This window comes from Stegostoma tigrinum, chromosome 38 (genome assembly GCF_030684315.1).
Source record: "Stegostoma tigrinum isolate sSteTig4 chromosome 38, sSteTig4.hap1, whole genome shotgun sequence".
In the NCBI taxonomy this organism is placed as follows: domain Eukaryota; kingdom Metazoa; phylum Chordata; class Chondrichthyes; order Orectolobiformes; family Stegostomatidae; genus Stegostoma; species Stegostoma tigrinum.
Window position 1 is genome coordinate 16,558,977 of NC_081391.1, and position 13,564 is coordinate 16,572,540.

At 42.3% G+C, this 13,564-nt stretch overlaps 1 protein-coding gene across 1 annotated transcript in view; it reads left to right on the plus strand.

Annotated features, from left to right (window-relative positions):
- Positions 1–13,564, plus strand: part of LOC125447257 (E3 SUMO-protein ligase ZBED1-like) — a 31,658-nt gene that overhangs the window by 1,037 nt on the left and 17,057 nt on the right. Inside the window, exon 2 of the mRNA XM_048521542.2 lies at positions 1,047–1,145. Within this exon, the coding sequence (XP_048377499.2) occupies positions 1,047–1,145 (99 nt within the window). The remainder of the gene's footprint in view (positions 1–1,046; positions 1,146–13,564) is intronic.

Consider the following 13,564-nt stretch of genomic DNA (forward strand, 5'->3'; position numbering starts at 1 on the left):
TGCTGGAAACATGAAACAAATGCAGAGAGTGCTGGAGAAACTCAGCAGGTCTAGCAGCATCTGTGGAGAGAAGAGTTAACATTTTGACTCCAGCGATGAAGGTTCATTGGACTCGAAACATTAACTCTGGTTTTCTCTCATCAGATGCTGCCAGGCTTTTTTAAATTCATTCACAGATGTTGACATCAGTGGCCAGGCCAATATTTATCACAATTAAGAGTCAACCACATTGCTATGGGTCCGGAATCATGTGCAGGCCAGAACGGGTAAGGATGGCAGTTTCCTCCAATAAAGGAAATTAGTGAACTAGATGGGTCTTTCTCCCAGCAATCGACAATGGTTTCATGGGCATCATTGGACTCTTAAATGCAGATTTTTAAAATTGAATCCACTATCTGCAGTGGCAGGATTTGAACCGAGGTTCCCAGAACATTATCTCAACAGATGCTGCCAGACCTGCTGAGTTTCTCCATTAACGGTCCAGTAATAATACCACAATGCCATCATCTCCCCTTGGGTCATGCTTTATGGGCTGATTGGACTTCTTTTTTTGCTTTGTATTTTCTTGCTGTTTTCAGTGATTTTTCCCAGTCTCTGGAGATCAATGGCAAACATTCATCTTCACTTGATTCAAGGATGATATCTACTCATGGTCACAAGCTTACCCTGGTAGAGACCTGCATGTGATTTGCTTTAACCTGGGAATCTTGGGGCATCATCATGGTCTGCTCAATCTTGGCAGGTTGGTGGTCAGTGTTTGGTGGCCACAGTGACCAGGCTCACCCTTGATGCTGCAGTCAACACCTGACATCCTTTTTTCCTTTGCTTTGTGTTTAGACTGTGGACTAAAATGAACGGAAGATACAGTTTTAAGCCAAGATGACCGTGTAAAGAGTTGGCTATAAACATCGTGTTTACTGCAGCACGTTGTAAGTTTTAGACAATGATGTGTTTTTCCTGGTCTCGTGAGGGCAGAATCCAACACTGTGGGTTCTGTACTGAAGGAAAATTGCTTGACAACTGCATTCTGACTGTCTCCTGGCCAGTTTACCACAGCTTGTGTGCAACAGTGCAAAGAACCACCAAGCCTACAAAGACAAAGCGTCAGAAAATCTTTCTTGTGTGGAGGCACCGGAAAGTCTCGGGTAAGAGCTAGCTGCTGCTATCCACTCACCTTTCACTGAAAATCCTGCCAAAGAAGGAATAAACACCTTTAAAGACAGTGAAAGGGCAAATTTGCAAGCAGCAAATGAAAGACAGGATCTGTGTGTGAAGGTTAAAAAGGCAGAACCATTACAAGGATAAGTTCCAGGTATTTTTCCATCTTGCGTAAATATCACCCAATAGCTGAACAAAAAAACCATTTCCACAGGCAGACGTGAGAGTAATTGAAATGTTACTTAAGGATCTTATAGAGTCATACAGCACCGATACAGTGTCTTTGGTCTAACCAGTTCACATTGCCCATGCTCCCAAACCAAACTAGTCCCACCTGCCTGTGCATGGCCCATATCCTTCCAAACCTTTCCTATTCATAAACTTACCCAATGTCTTTTAAATGTTCTAATTGTACCCACATCCACCACTTTCCCAGAGAGTTCATTGGCCCTCTGTGTAAAAAATTGGCCCCCATGTCTTTTTTAAATCTCTCTCCTCTCACCTTAAAAATATGTCCCCTAGTCTTGAAATCCCCCACCCTAGATGGCAATGCCTGTACACCCCTGTATCTACTACTTTCTCCGGCAGTTCATTCCAGGCAAGAACCACTCTCTGTGTAAAACGGTTGCCCGTCGTTCCTTTTTAAATCTTTCTTCTCCCACCTTAAAAATACACTCCCTGGTCTTGAAATTCCCCACCCTTAGGAAAAGACCCTTGCTATTCACCTCATCTGTACCCCTCATAATTTTATAAATCTCAGTCAGGCCACCCCTCAACCTCCTATGCTCCAGTGAAAAAAGTCCCAGCCTTTCCAGTCTATTTTATATCTCAAAACCCCCATTCCTTGCAACATCCTGGTAAATCTTTTCTGAACCCTCTCCAGCTTAATAAAATCCTTCCTATGGCAGGGTGATCTGGACTGGACACAGTACACCAGAAAAGGCCTCACCAACGTCCTGTACAACCTCAACATGACATCCCAACTCCTTTACTCAAAGGACTGAGCAATGAAGGCAGGCGTGCTAAATGCCTACTTAACCACCCTGGTTAATGTTAGTTGTCTTTTCCCTAGGGTGGGGGATTTCAAGACTAGAGGACACATTTTTAAGGTGAGAGAGAGAGAGAGAGATTCAAAAAAGGCATGAGAGGCAAATTTTTTACACAGAGGAATGAATTTCTTGAGGAAATGGAGGATGTGGATAAAATTACAATGTTGAAAAGACCTTCAGATAAGTACACGAATAGAAAAGGTTTGAAGGGATACGTGCCAGGAACAGGCCGGTGGAACTAGTTTAGTTTGGCATTATGGAAGGCATGGACTGGTTGGACTGAAGGGTCTGTTTCCATTCTGTGTGACTCTATGATTATCATTGTAGGAATGCACCACTGCATCAATGTACAAGTTATGAAGTAGTCAGCTATTCAATGATACTTACAACTTGCAACTTGTAAATGAAAAGGAACTTTGAAGTTTAAATCAACGCAACATTTTTAATGAAGAGATAGTAATCTGGCTGATTGGTTGCTTGCGCATTGTAGAAACCGCCCCATTTTCATTCCGTTTGTCACGGAAGAATGAAAAGTTGAATGGTTCTTTTACGGGTGAGCCATCAATCCGCTCAACTAACTGAAAATCTTTGTCCTTCATGTAGATTTGTGATGACTATCTTCTAATCACATCAAAGCTGACATGTTAAATTTAACATTTTCTAATAGTTTGCATATGGGTAATACAAAGGAAGTATTTGGCATGACTTTGTTAATTAAGGCTCGGAAAGTAAATCCTGCGTTAAATAAGTTAGCTGAGGCTATTTGTACTTAAGCTGAGGCTGAAAGAGTTCTGGAGTGCTATTACATTAAAAAAAGAGTGCTCACGGGGAAGTGGAAACATCCTCACAGGCCTGTGGACAAAGAATGCAAGATTGTCCATTGGGTAGTGGTACCACTCAGGTATTGTAAGATATTGTGAGTAGTTCATGAGATTCCTAATGCAGAAAAACTCGACCATCGATAAAGTCAGCATTTTATCTGGCCCAGACTTCATAAGAAGTAGGGCAATTCTGCAACATTTACCATTTCCCCCAAAAGCCTCAACATATGATTAAACATGATATGGAGGTGCAGATGTTGGACTGGGCTGGACAAGGTCAGAATTCAAACAACATCAGGTTATAGTCCAACAGATTTAATTGAAATCAAACCTGTTGGACTATAACCTGGTGTCATGTGACTTCTGACTTTAAGATTCAACAAAATTAAAACAAAGAACTGCTGGAAATTTGAAACAAAAACAGAAATTTCAGGAGAAACTCAGTAGGTCTGGCAGTCTTCTGTGGAGAGAAAGTGGAGTTTAAACCAGCTTCTTTAGTACACATACCTGTTCTTGAAGAATCATTCAGTTGAGTGTTAGTAGATTGTTCAGGATTATCATCCAAAATTAAAGCAAGACCCAATTTCTTCATTAGATGATTGTATTGACACAGCTAGAAGTACCTCATTTCTTTCTAAAATTGATCTATTGAAGAGGTACTGGCAACGGTGTTAACATCAAGGACTAAGGAGATCTGACTTTGTCATACCAAATGGCTTATATCAATGTCCAGTCATGCCCTGTAGGTTTAAAAATGTCCTAGTTATATTTCAAAAACTTACGAATCAGGTTGTAGCTGAAGTACCTAACTTACTAATGTTGTAATTTACAGTAGTGCATAGGAAGAACGTGTAAAACAATTAGAGGACACGTGTAAGCATTGCAATTAGCTGGCTTAGTAATAAATCTAAGTAAAAGTGAAGTTGCAAATGCAAGAGTAACTTATCTACAACATATCATAGAACAAAGGCAAGTGTTGCTAAGAGAGCAGAAGTGAAGGCGCTGATAGAATTCTCCATTCCTAAACTCAAAGGGAAATCATGGACTTTAGGAATATGTGGGTTTTTTTAGGAAATTTGTGCCTAACTTGAACACAATCGCTGCACTGCTCACACATTTGTGACAAAAACAGACAAAAGTGGAATGGTCAACAGAATGCCAAACAGTCTTTGATTGAAAAACCAATCAACAGATTGTCTGTGGGCAAAACTGTCCTGAACACACATCTATCATGGGTGCTACCAACACTTCATTGGAGGTCAGCCCTTTCATAACTCAGGAATTGTGAAAAGTACTTTATAAATGCCAGTCTTTCAATTAAAAACCGTTTTAATGAAGAAAAACACAGATTTCACAGTAGTAGGATCAAATGAAATTTGGCACTGAATCACAATAGGAGCTATCAGAATAGATGTCCAAAAGTTTTGCCAAAGATTTTAATGTCTTAAAGTTGGTGAGAAATATAGTATATAGGGTTTTAAAGGGCTCTTGTGGTTCAGTTGCAATGTCCTCACCTGTGCGCTGGAGCACCTGGGTTCAAATCCCAACTGCTCCAGAGGAGTCAATAACACATCTGAATAGGTTAATTCAAAATAATTGTTGGGTTGAGGGAGAAAATTGCACTGCTGAGGCAGGGATAGGGGTGCCAACTATGATTAAATCTATTCCCAGAAGTTTCATCACATGACTCGCGCCATGCTCCAACCGACAAATCCATCCTCGTCAAAAACAGAAATTGCAGGTCTGGCAGCATCTGTAGAAAGAAGGCAGTGTTAATAATTTGAGTTCTGCTGACTCGTCATCACAACTGACTTTCTTCCCACACCTGCTGCCAGATCTACTGAGTTTCACCAGAAATTTCCGTTTTTGTTACACATCTCTAGCATTCACAGTTCTTTGTGTTACATCTGTCCTTGTGTCACACTGCCTTCTGACATGAAGTGGACAGCAATGAGATTCACCAGTTAATTGGATAATGCTTGGCTGTCATCCAAGCAGCCTATTTTCAGGGTTTTTTTTATATATTATGTGATGATAAGTGTTCAGATAAAATTATGGCATAATCCTTTTCGATTGTCCCAGTGATATTTCTACAGGATTTGTGCACAGTAGTATCCTGCAGAAATTGATGTTCAGCTCCCGGACACACCACGCCAACACTGGAGGGCTGGAACATTTTGGTGTTCTTACGGTTAAAAAGCAGGGCAAGAAGCTTGGACACGTGGAGGGCAGGTCTTTCATTTTTTAAAATGCATTTATTGCTTACCCCTAGTTGCTCTTGAGAAGCTAGTGCTGAGTTACAATCTTGAAGCAGTGCAATCCATCTGCTATAGACAGTCCTTCAGTGCCATTTAGGAGGGCATTCCAGGATTTTGACCCAGCAACAGCTCAGGAACAGTGTTATATTTCCATGTCAAGGTGGTGAGTGGTTTGAAGGGGAACTTACAGGTGATAGTGTTCACACATATCTGCTGCCATTGACCTTCTAGACGATAGTGGCTGTAGGTTTGGAAGGTGCTGTCTAAAGACCCTTGGTGAATTTCAGAAGGGCATCTTCTCGATGGTATATGCTGCTGCCACTGGGCATCGATGATGGAGGGAGCAAATATGTCATAGAATCATGGAATCCTGCAGCGTGGAAACAGGACAAGCCCACACCGCCCCTCTGAACAGCATCCCACCCAGAACCATTCCCCTACATTTCCCACCTAACCTAAACATCCCTGGGAACTAAGGGCAATTTTGCATGGCCAACCCACCTACCCTGGCCATCTTTGGACTGTGGGCGGAAACCAGAACACCCGGAGGAAACCCACACAGACACGGGGAGAATGTGAAAACTCCACACAGACAGTCGCCTGATGGTGGAATTGAACCCGGGTCCCTGGAGCTGTGAGGCAGCAGGGCTAACCACTGAGCCACCGTGCTGCCCTGTGGTGCCAATTACATGGGCTGTTTTGTCCGGGACAGTATCAAATGTCTTGAGTGTTGTTGCAGCTGCACTCATCCAGGCAATTGGAGAGCATTCCATCACTCTGCGGACTTCGGAGCAGGGAAGAGGGTGGGGAGAAGGGGTTGATGAGTGGGGGGGAGGGGCATGCAGTTGGATCCTGCTGTGCAATGGAGGTGAGAGAGTGGAACCTTTCATTGACAGTGGAGGGAAAGTCCATTCTTCCGACCTATTGTTGCCAAGGCTGAGAGTGGGTGGGAAAATGGAGACATGGTTTGATTCAAACTTCCGGTGTCCCCAATCGATTTCCCCACGCCTACCGGTGGTCCCGCCCCCTCCGATTGGCGGCTGCCCGGCCCAATCGGCGGTGGCGACCGGGAGGAATCAGCACTACGATTGGTCAACAATATGCCAATCAGCGGAAGGTGAGCAGGATCGTAACCTATTGGGGGATAGCTGCGTCAATCGAATTAAAGCAGCCAATGGAAGCGACGAAACATGGGAGGGCGGGACGGGTATCGACTTGTGGAGAAAAAAATCCGATAAACGAGACAGAAAAATAAAAATTATTTAAATCGGAGACAGTTTAAACCCAGAGGCCAACGATTCTCGATCTGCCCCTCCTTACGATTTATCAGGTAATATAACCGCCAATACCAGTCCGATTAGAATCGGTTCGCTTCCCGATTATTAGCGATTATCAAAACCTGGTCATGGCAAGGATCCGATTAATCGGAATCGTTTAACTAATCGATACTCCACCGATATGGGGCAGTTGTTGGGGTCCGGAATCGGACCGATTTTCACAGACTATCGACGCAACTCCCGCCCACCGTCATGGGAGAAATAATCGATTTGTTTTGATTGTCGATATTGGAAAGATTTGGGGTGTTTACAGACGATTATAAATATAAAATCGAATGCTGGGCCGCGACTTGTAGCGTTTTTTAGGTCTTGGAACCGGCTCCGTTTGTGAATAATCGATTCTTGTTGGGGAGGGGGCAGGAAGATGTGAGAAAACCGTAAAAAGAGGACAGGTTACACTTCTCTCTAATTCAGTGAGAGACTGGGATGTAAAATGAAAATAAAATATATAGATTTATTCTGAATTAAACGTATTTAATTATGAGACTTTTCTGTTTCTGTGATCATAACCTTGGTTTATTAAAGATTTGATAAATTGCCCAGAAATTGGCAAATGAAAGCAGCAATCGGAAAGGTTCAGCTGAGATTTGAACTATAGATCTTGTTCACCCCTCCTCTCTTTCCTCTTCCCTCTCTCCTCTTCCCTCTTCCCCCTCCAGTCTCCTCCATCCCTTCAAGTCCCCTCCTCTGCCCTCTCTCCCATTCCTCCCTTTTGCCTTTCACTTGCTTCAGACCCTTTCCCTCTCCTGTACCCTCTTTCTTCCCTGTCTCTTTTGATTTGACTTGCTTTGTTTTTGTCACATGTACCGAGATAACAGTGAAAAGTACTGTTTTGTGTGCTCCATGGGCAGATCATTCCTTACATAGATACATCAGAGCTCTCTAACCCCTTCTATGTACTCTGTCTCATCGTTGTGTCAGATCCAACACAATAACGGTGGTGTCATTGCCTTCCCTCTTTCTTTCCTATCCCCTCCCTATTTCCCCCGCCTGTCTTCTATCACTGCCCTCTCACCTCTCTCTCTCGTTGCCTACCCCTTTCTCTCTGTCTCCTGCCCCCTCCCTCCTCTGTTTTCCCCACTTTCCTCCCCACTCCATGCCAACACCTTGACCTTTCAGATTTGACTTACCAACCAACGAACTTTCTTTGTCAGTGCAATATAATGTCCCTTTCTTTGAAATTTTGCCATTCTTGCATCTGTCCTGATGCATGCAAGACAGAAGGTTTCACAGCGTTTATTCAGCAATTGTCAAGGCCTCTCCGACCAGTTAACTCTCAGTTGATAAAGGTTTGTATCAGAGGCACCTGCTAGGTGCAAAGCCTTTGAAAAGAACTGTGCATTGCATCATATAGAAAGTATTGTTGATCTAGAGGGCATGTCATCAAGAAATGAACAAATGTTATGATCCCAGCCACTGTTCCCTCTAAGATGTTAAGCCACTTGGAAGTGCTGTGCTTTACAGTTGCTATGCCAACACATTGACTTAAGGTTTCAGAAGCTGCTGAGTGCACCTATGTTGGAGGTCCTTGTGAACATAGAACATAGAACTCTGCAGCACAGTACAGGCCCTTCGGCCCACGATGTTGTGCTGACTTTTACCCTAAACCTAAGGTCTATCTAACTTCCACCCCTACCTTATACTATTATCCATTTGCCTATCTAATACCCACTTAAATGCCCCTAATGAGGCCAACTCCACTACCCTCTCCGGCAATGCATTCCACACCCCTACCACACTCTGAGTCAAGAATTTAGATTGCTTCTTGTGCCTGTGACCTGATCTCATACTTCTAACGAATAGGAGCCATGTTGGTGTGTGGTGGCAGGAAAATTTAGAAGGCCCATCCATCCCAGTGGATGATACTACCTGACCACATTGATCACATAATGAAATCTGGCCTGAAATATTACATGAATATTTAAGAAATTGAGAGCTTAGTTTTTCTCAGCTTGTAATAATGTTAACTACACTTCTTGTAAACTACCCTGATATATACTGGACTAGGTCACCATTCTGTAAGAATGGTCCAATCTAGGTTATCTTTAGGGGTTTTAAAATAGTTGCATATGGGTGTTGGTTGAATTCCAGACTCTCAAAATGTATTCATCACATACCTTTCATCATGCACAGAGGGTCCAGCTCCAGTGAACCCTTGCAGATTTGGAAGGACATTGGGAGATGAGCAAGCTAATGTTTCATAACTGACAATGCCACACAGTTAAGTGTCTGTAATATGTGTAATATAGAGTTTACGCAACATTACAGAAAGTCTACAGAACGCTTCATGCATGGATGGCTTGATAACAAAGGTAGAGATGCGTTTTGTCTAAGGTAATGTAGAGCCAGAGATATGTTAAGCATATGGCAACACAGATAATGCATCTCCATTTCTGCAGATAATGGAGAGAGGGGGTTAGCTGTCACATGCGATGGTATAGAGTATGAGTTTGAAATTACATGTTGGTTGGAAAGAACAGAAATTTATAGACCAACAAGGTATAATGTGGGATGACCGATAGAAAGATCCTTTGGCACAGGAGATTTTCTCAGTATGCAGAATCTCTAATTCAATTTGACAGCATTGTATGTGGCACATAGTCATCTGGTTTGAGATGTAGGCCCCTTGCAGAAAGCAAATATAGCAGCTATTCTTGTCCAGTGGTCAGGAGAATTTGGACCCATTCTCTGCAAAAGTAAGTTCCCTATGGCTGCTGCTGTTATTGTCGTGACTTCAAAGTCTCAGAACACTCCCTTTAAATGCATTTGACGTGCGCATCCTGTGTTGATTTTTCTCCGGCACAACCACAGTCAAATGGGGCAGGGTAGGAGTATATCAAATTCTATTCTGTGGTTTCATGACTTGCAACCTTTATGAAGAATCCATGAAATGAAGCATTGGTAATTGGACATTGCAAATGTACTGAACGCAACAAAATATCCTTTGCTAAGATGGGGAGGAGTTTTACTTTGGATGTGCTGTCAGTGAAAGGGTATCAGAAGCAGATTCCGTAGAAACTTTTAAAAAGTAATTTAATAATTGTTGAATGGTGACATTTGCAGGACTGTGGGGCTAATTGGATGGCTCTTTCAAAGGGCTGGCAAACATATGATGGTTTGAATGGCCTCATTCCATGCAGTGTCATGCTATGAAGTCCTGTCAGTCTGGGTCCTGAGTTGAGCCCTTGGGCCAATTCTTGTTTTCCACAAACTACTTTATATTGTGTTCTTCCAGTGTCTATGCCAGTAATAGGCTGGGGATTAGGGATTAGCAACCACTCAACACCAGGTTTTCGAAACAGGGCCTGGGCAGGCCCCTCCTGACTCTGTAGTCAACACTCCTGTCGGAACAAGCACATCAGGCCTGTTTTGTGTAAAATTTCCCAAGTGCATAGCAACAATTTACCAGGTTCACTTTGATTGTGCCCTCCAGCCCCGATATCTTACATTGATAAAGGCAAATGCATCAGGGGAACCACCATCTCCCAATCACACAAAATCCTAACACAGAGATGTTTTTTGAGAAGTCTTTCGTGCGATATTATGTCATTATCTGGACCATCATTTATTTCCTATTCCTGATTGCCCTTGAGAAGGTGATTGTGAGCTACCCTCTTAAACTAGTGTAATGCATGGGATGGGTATCCATTGTCAGCTTGGGGAAGCCCAGCATGGACTCCTGACCTCAAAGTGAAGCCCAGCGTGGACTCCCTGCTTTAGAAAGACTGTAATGCTGAACTTTTACCTTCATTTCTTTATTTTTCTAATTTATGCCTGAGATTTTATACCTAGGTATCTTTGGACCTGAAATGGCTCTGGAAATGAGAGCTTAGATTTTCTTGGCTTTGAATAATGTTTACTACACCTTTTACAAACTGCCATAGGGTAAATAACTTTCCATTAACATTACATGGGAGACCTTGTTCTCAGATATATACTGGATTAGGTCACTGTTTTGCAAGAACTGTCCAACCTAGGTTATTTTTAGGGGTTTTAAAATAGTTGCATGTGGGTGTTGGTTAAATTCTAAACTCTCAAAATATCTTCTATATGCATTAATCACAGACCTTTCATCATGTATAGGGGCTGAGGGTCCAGCTCCAGTGAGCCCTTGCAGATTTGGAAGGGCATTGGGAGATAAGCAAGCATTGAGACAACAATATCACACAGTTAGGTGTCAGTATCATGTGTAATGTAGAGTTTATGCAGCATTACAGGAAGTCTACAAAACACCTGATGCGCGCATGGCTGGATAATGGAGGTAGAGATTCGTTTGTATAAGGTAATGTAGAGCCAGGGATGCGTTAAGCATGATGCAACATAGATAATTAATCTCCATCTCTGTACACTCTTCGCTGTACTCCTGTATCCCTGTACTTGCGTACTGTGACAATAAATCTAATTCTAATTCTAAATTCAGGATTTTGACCCAGTGATAGTCAAGGAACAAATGATATACTTCCAAGTTAGGACAGTGTTAGTTTGGGAGAGAGCTTGCAGGAAGTAGTGTTCTCACATATTTGCTACCCTTGTCTTTCTAGGAGGTAGAGGTCATGGGTTTGGTATGTCCTTAGTGAGCGACAATCTTGGTGTGCTAGCTGCATTCTTTTGCCCCTTGTTTCTGTGTGTTCCTTCACTTTCATTGGATCAGTACATTGTAATTCCATGTCTAACATCACTGAGAGCACCATCACCATGAAGAAAGCAGCCACGAAAGGAGTGGATCCACTTATGCCTTGGTCGAGCAGTGAAGGATGGGGCATTATTTTGACATTATGAAACTTAGGAATCAGAATAGGCCATTCCGTCCATCGAGTCTGCCCTGACATTCAATACGTTCATGGCTGATCGGACACTTCAATGCTTTTTACTCATTCAATTTCCATAACCCTGCACACCATTGGCAATCAGAAATCTATCAATCTCTATTTTAAATATACTCAAAAACTGAGCTTCCATAGCCCTCTGTGGTGGAGAATTTCATTCCTCTCATTCTTTGATACTCCAGAAAATACAATCTGTCTATTCCAGCCTGAAAATTATTCAGTGATGGAGCACCACAAGGGTCTGGAATAGACAATTCCGTAGATTTTCAACGCTTTGAGTAAAGACATTCCTCTGTACCTTATTTCTAAATGATTGGCCCTTTATCCTGAGACCAAACCCCCTTGTTTTCGATTCCTCAGCCTGTGGAAACAATCTCTCAATGTTTACCCCATTAAATTCCTTCAGAATTTTGTGCTTTTAAATAATATCACTCTAATTCTTCTAAACTCCAGAGAATAAGCAAAGAGGGGAATTCTGAAACGAAGACCTTTGACCTGGAGCCAGTGTTGGTCAGGCTGAAAGGGGTAATGGGACTCAGTACAAGTTGAGAGCCGGGCAGCAGAGCTTTGGACGAAAGACAGTTTAGGAGTAAAATTGGAAAGCACAGAAAAGAGAAATCTGAAATCTGCTTCCCTGAGGCTGTGAATAGGAGAGGGCAATTAACATTTTGAAGTCTGGGATTATTCATATTATTAAGGAACGTGGGATGGAGGTGGGTAACTGGAGTTCAGATCATCAGTCATGATCGAATTGACTGGGAGAACTGAGCTGGAAGATTTGAACAACCAAATTTATATTCTTAGTTAAAAAAGTTTTTAAATTGCGTGTTGAATGCTCGATCACTTTGGTGGAGGTAATCCTTTTATGGGGGCACAAGGTCTTTCGGGAGAGTTGGGATCTGCACTGATAATGGTTAAGGCCAAGAAAGGATTGATAGCCCTGTGCAAATTTAAATAACTCACATAAGATCATCAGGCTGCTGCTCATAACTTGGGCTCTTGTTGCAGTTTCAGTAAGTCTAAGAAGTGTTTTTGACTTTGACTTTTACTCAAGTACAAAAGTACAGGAGTACGGTGAAAAGTGAATAATGTCGCCATGCAAGGTGCCATCTTAGGTACAGGTGCCTAGGTACAGAATCCTAAGAATAAAATAAAAAGAAAGAACAAAATTAAAAGTTAAACATTGCAGTGATTATAGTACAGCCATGTACCAAATGACATGTCCACTGCTTCACACTTTGAACATACCCAAGGTACAAATTAGGAGTAGCTCTGAGTTCTGTGGCCCTTGTAGCCTGCACCTTCACTGAATAAGATCAGACCTTATTTAGTTCTGGCCTCAGACTGACTTTCCCACCTAACCTGAATGCTCTTTGACTCCCTTGCTGGGAGAAATTATCTACTCCTACCTTAAAAATGTTCAGTGACTCCCCTCCTCCATCACTGTCTGAGGAAGAAAACTGCTCAAACTCATGGCCTGTGAGAAGAAAAATAACATTGGTCAGTGGTGAATGTTCGCATTAGTGATCTTCTGCAACAAGAACATGTCTCTGTATCTCTTGTGCAGCATCAGAATAGGAAAAAGCTATTCAGCCCCTTGAGCCTATTCCATCTTCAAAGGCTCTGGTTCTGCCACCTTTTGAGGCAGAGAGTTCCAAAGACTCATAAACCTCTGTGGATAAAATTCTGTTCTTAACTCTGTCTTAAATGGACGACCTGTTATTTTGAAACAGTAACCACTCGTTCTCAATTCTCCCACAAGAGCAAACATCTTCTTACACACATCCATCTTTCTTAGACCCCACAGATCTTATATATCATAATCAAATTGCCTCTTAACTCTTCTAAACTAGGATGATACCAGTTATGGATGGATTGACTTACGAGGAGAGGTTGAACAGATTGGCCCTGTTCTCATTAAATTATAAGAGAATGAGAGGAGACCTTATTGAAACATACAGGATTCTCACAGGACTTGATTGGATAGATGTGGGAAGGTTGTTTCCCCATGTGGGAGAGTTGAGAACCAGAGGGCATAATTTCAGAATAAGGGGTTACATATTTAAGACATAGATGAGGAGGAATTTCTTCCATCAGAGAGTTGTGAGCCTGTGG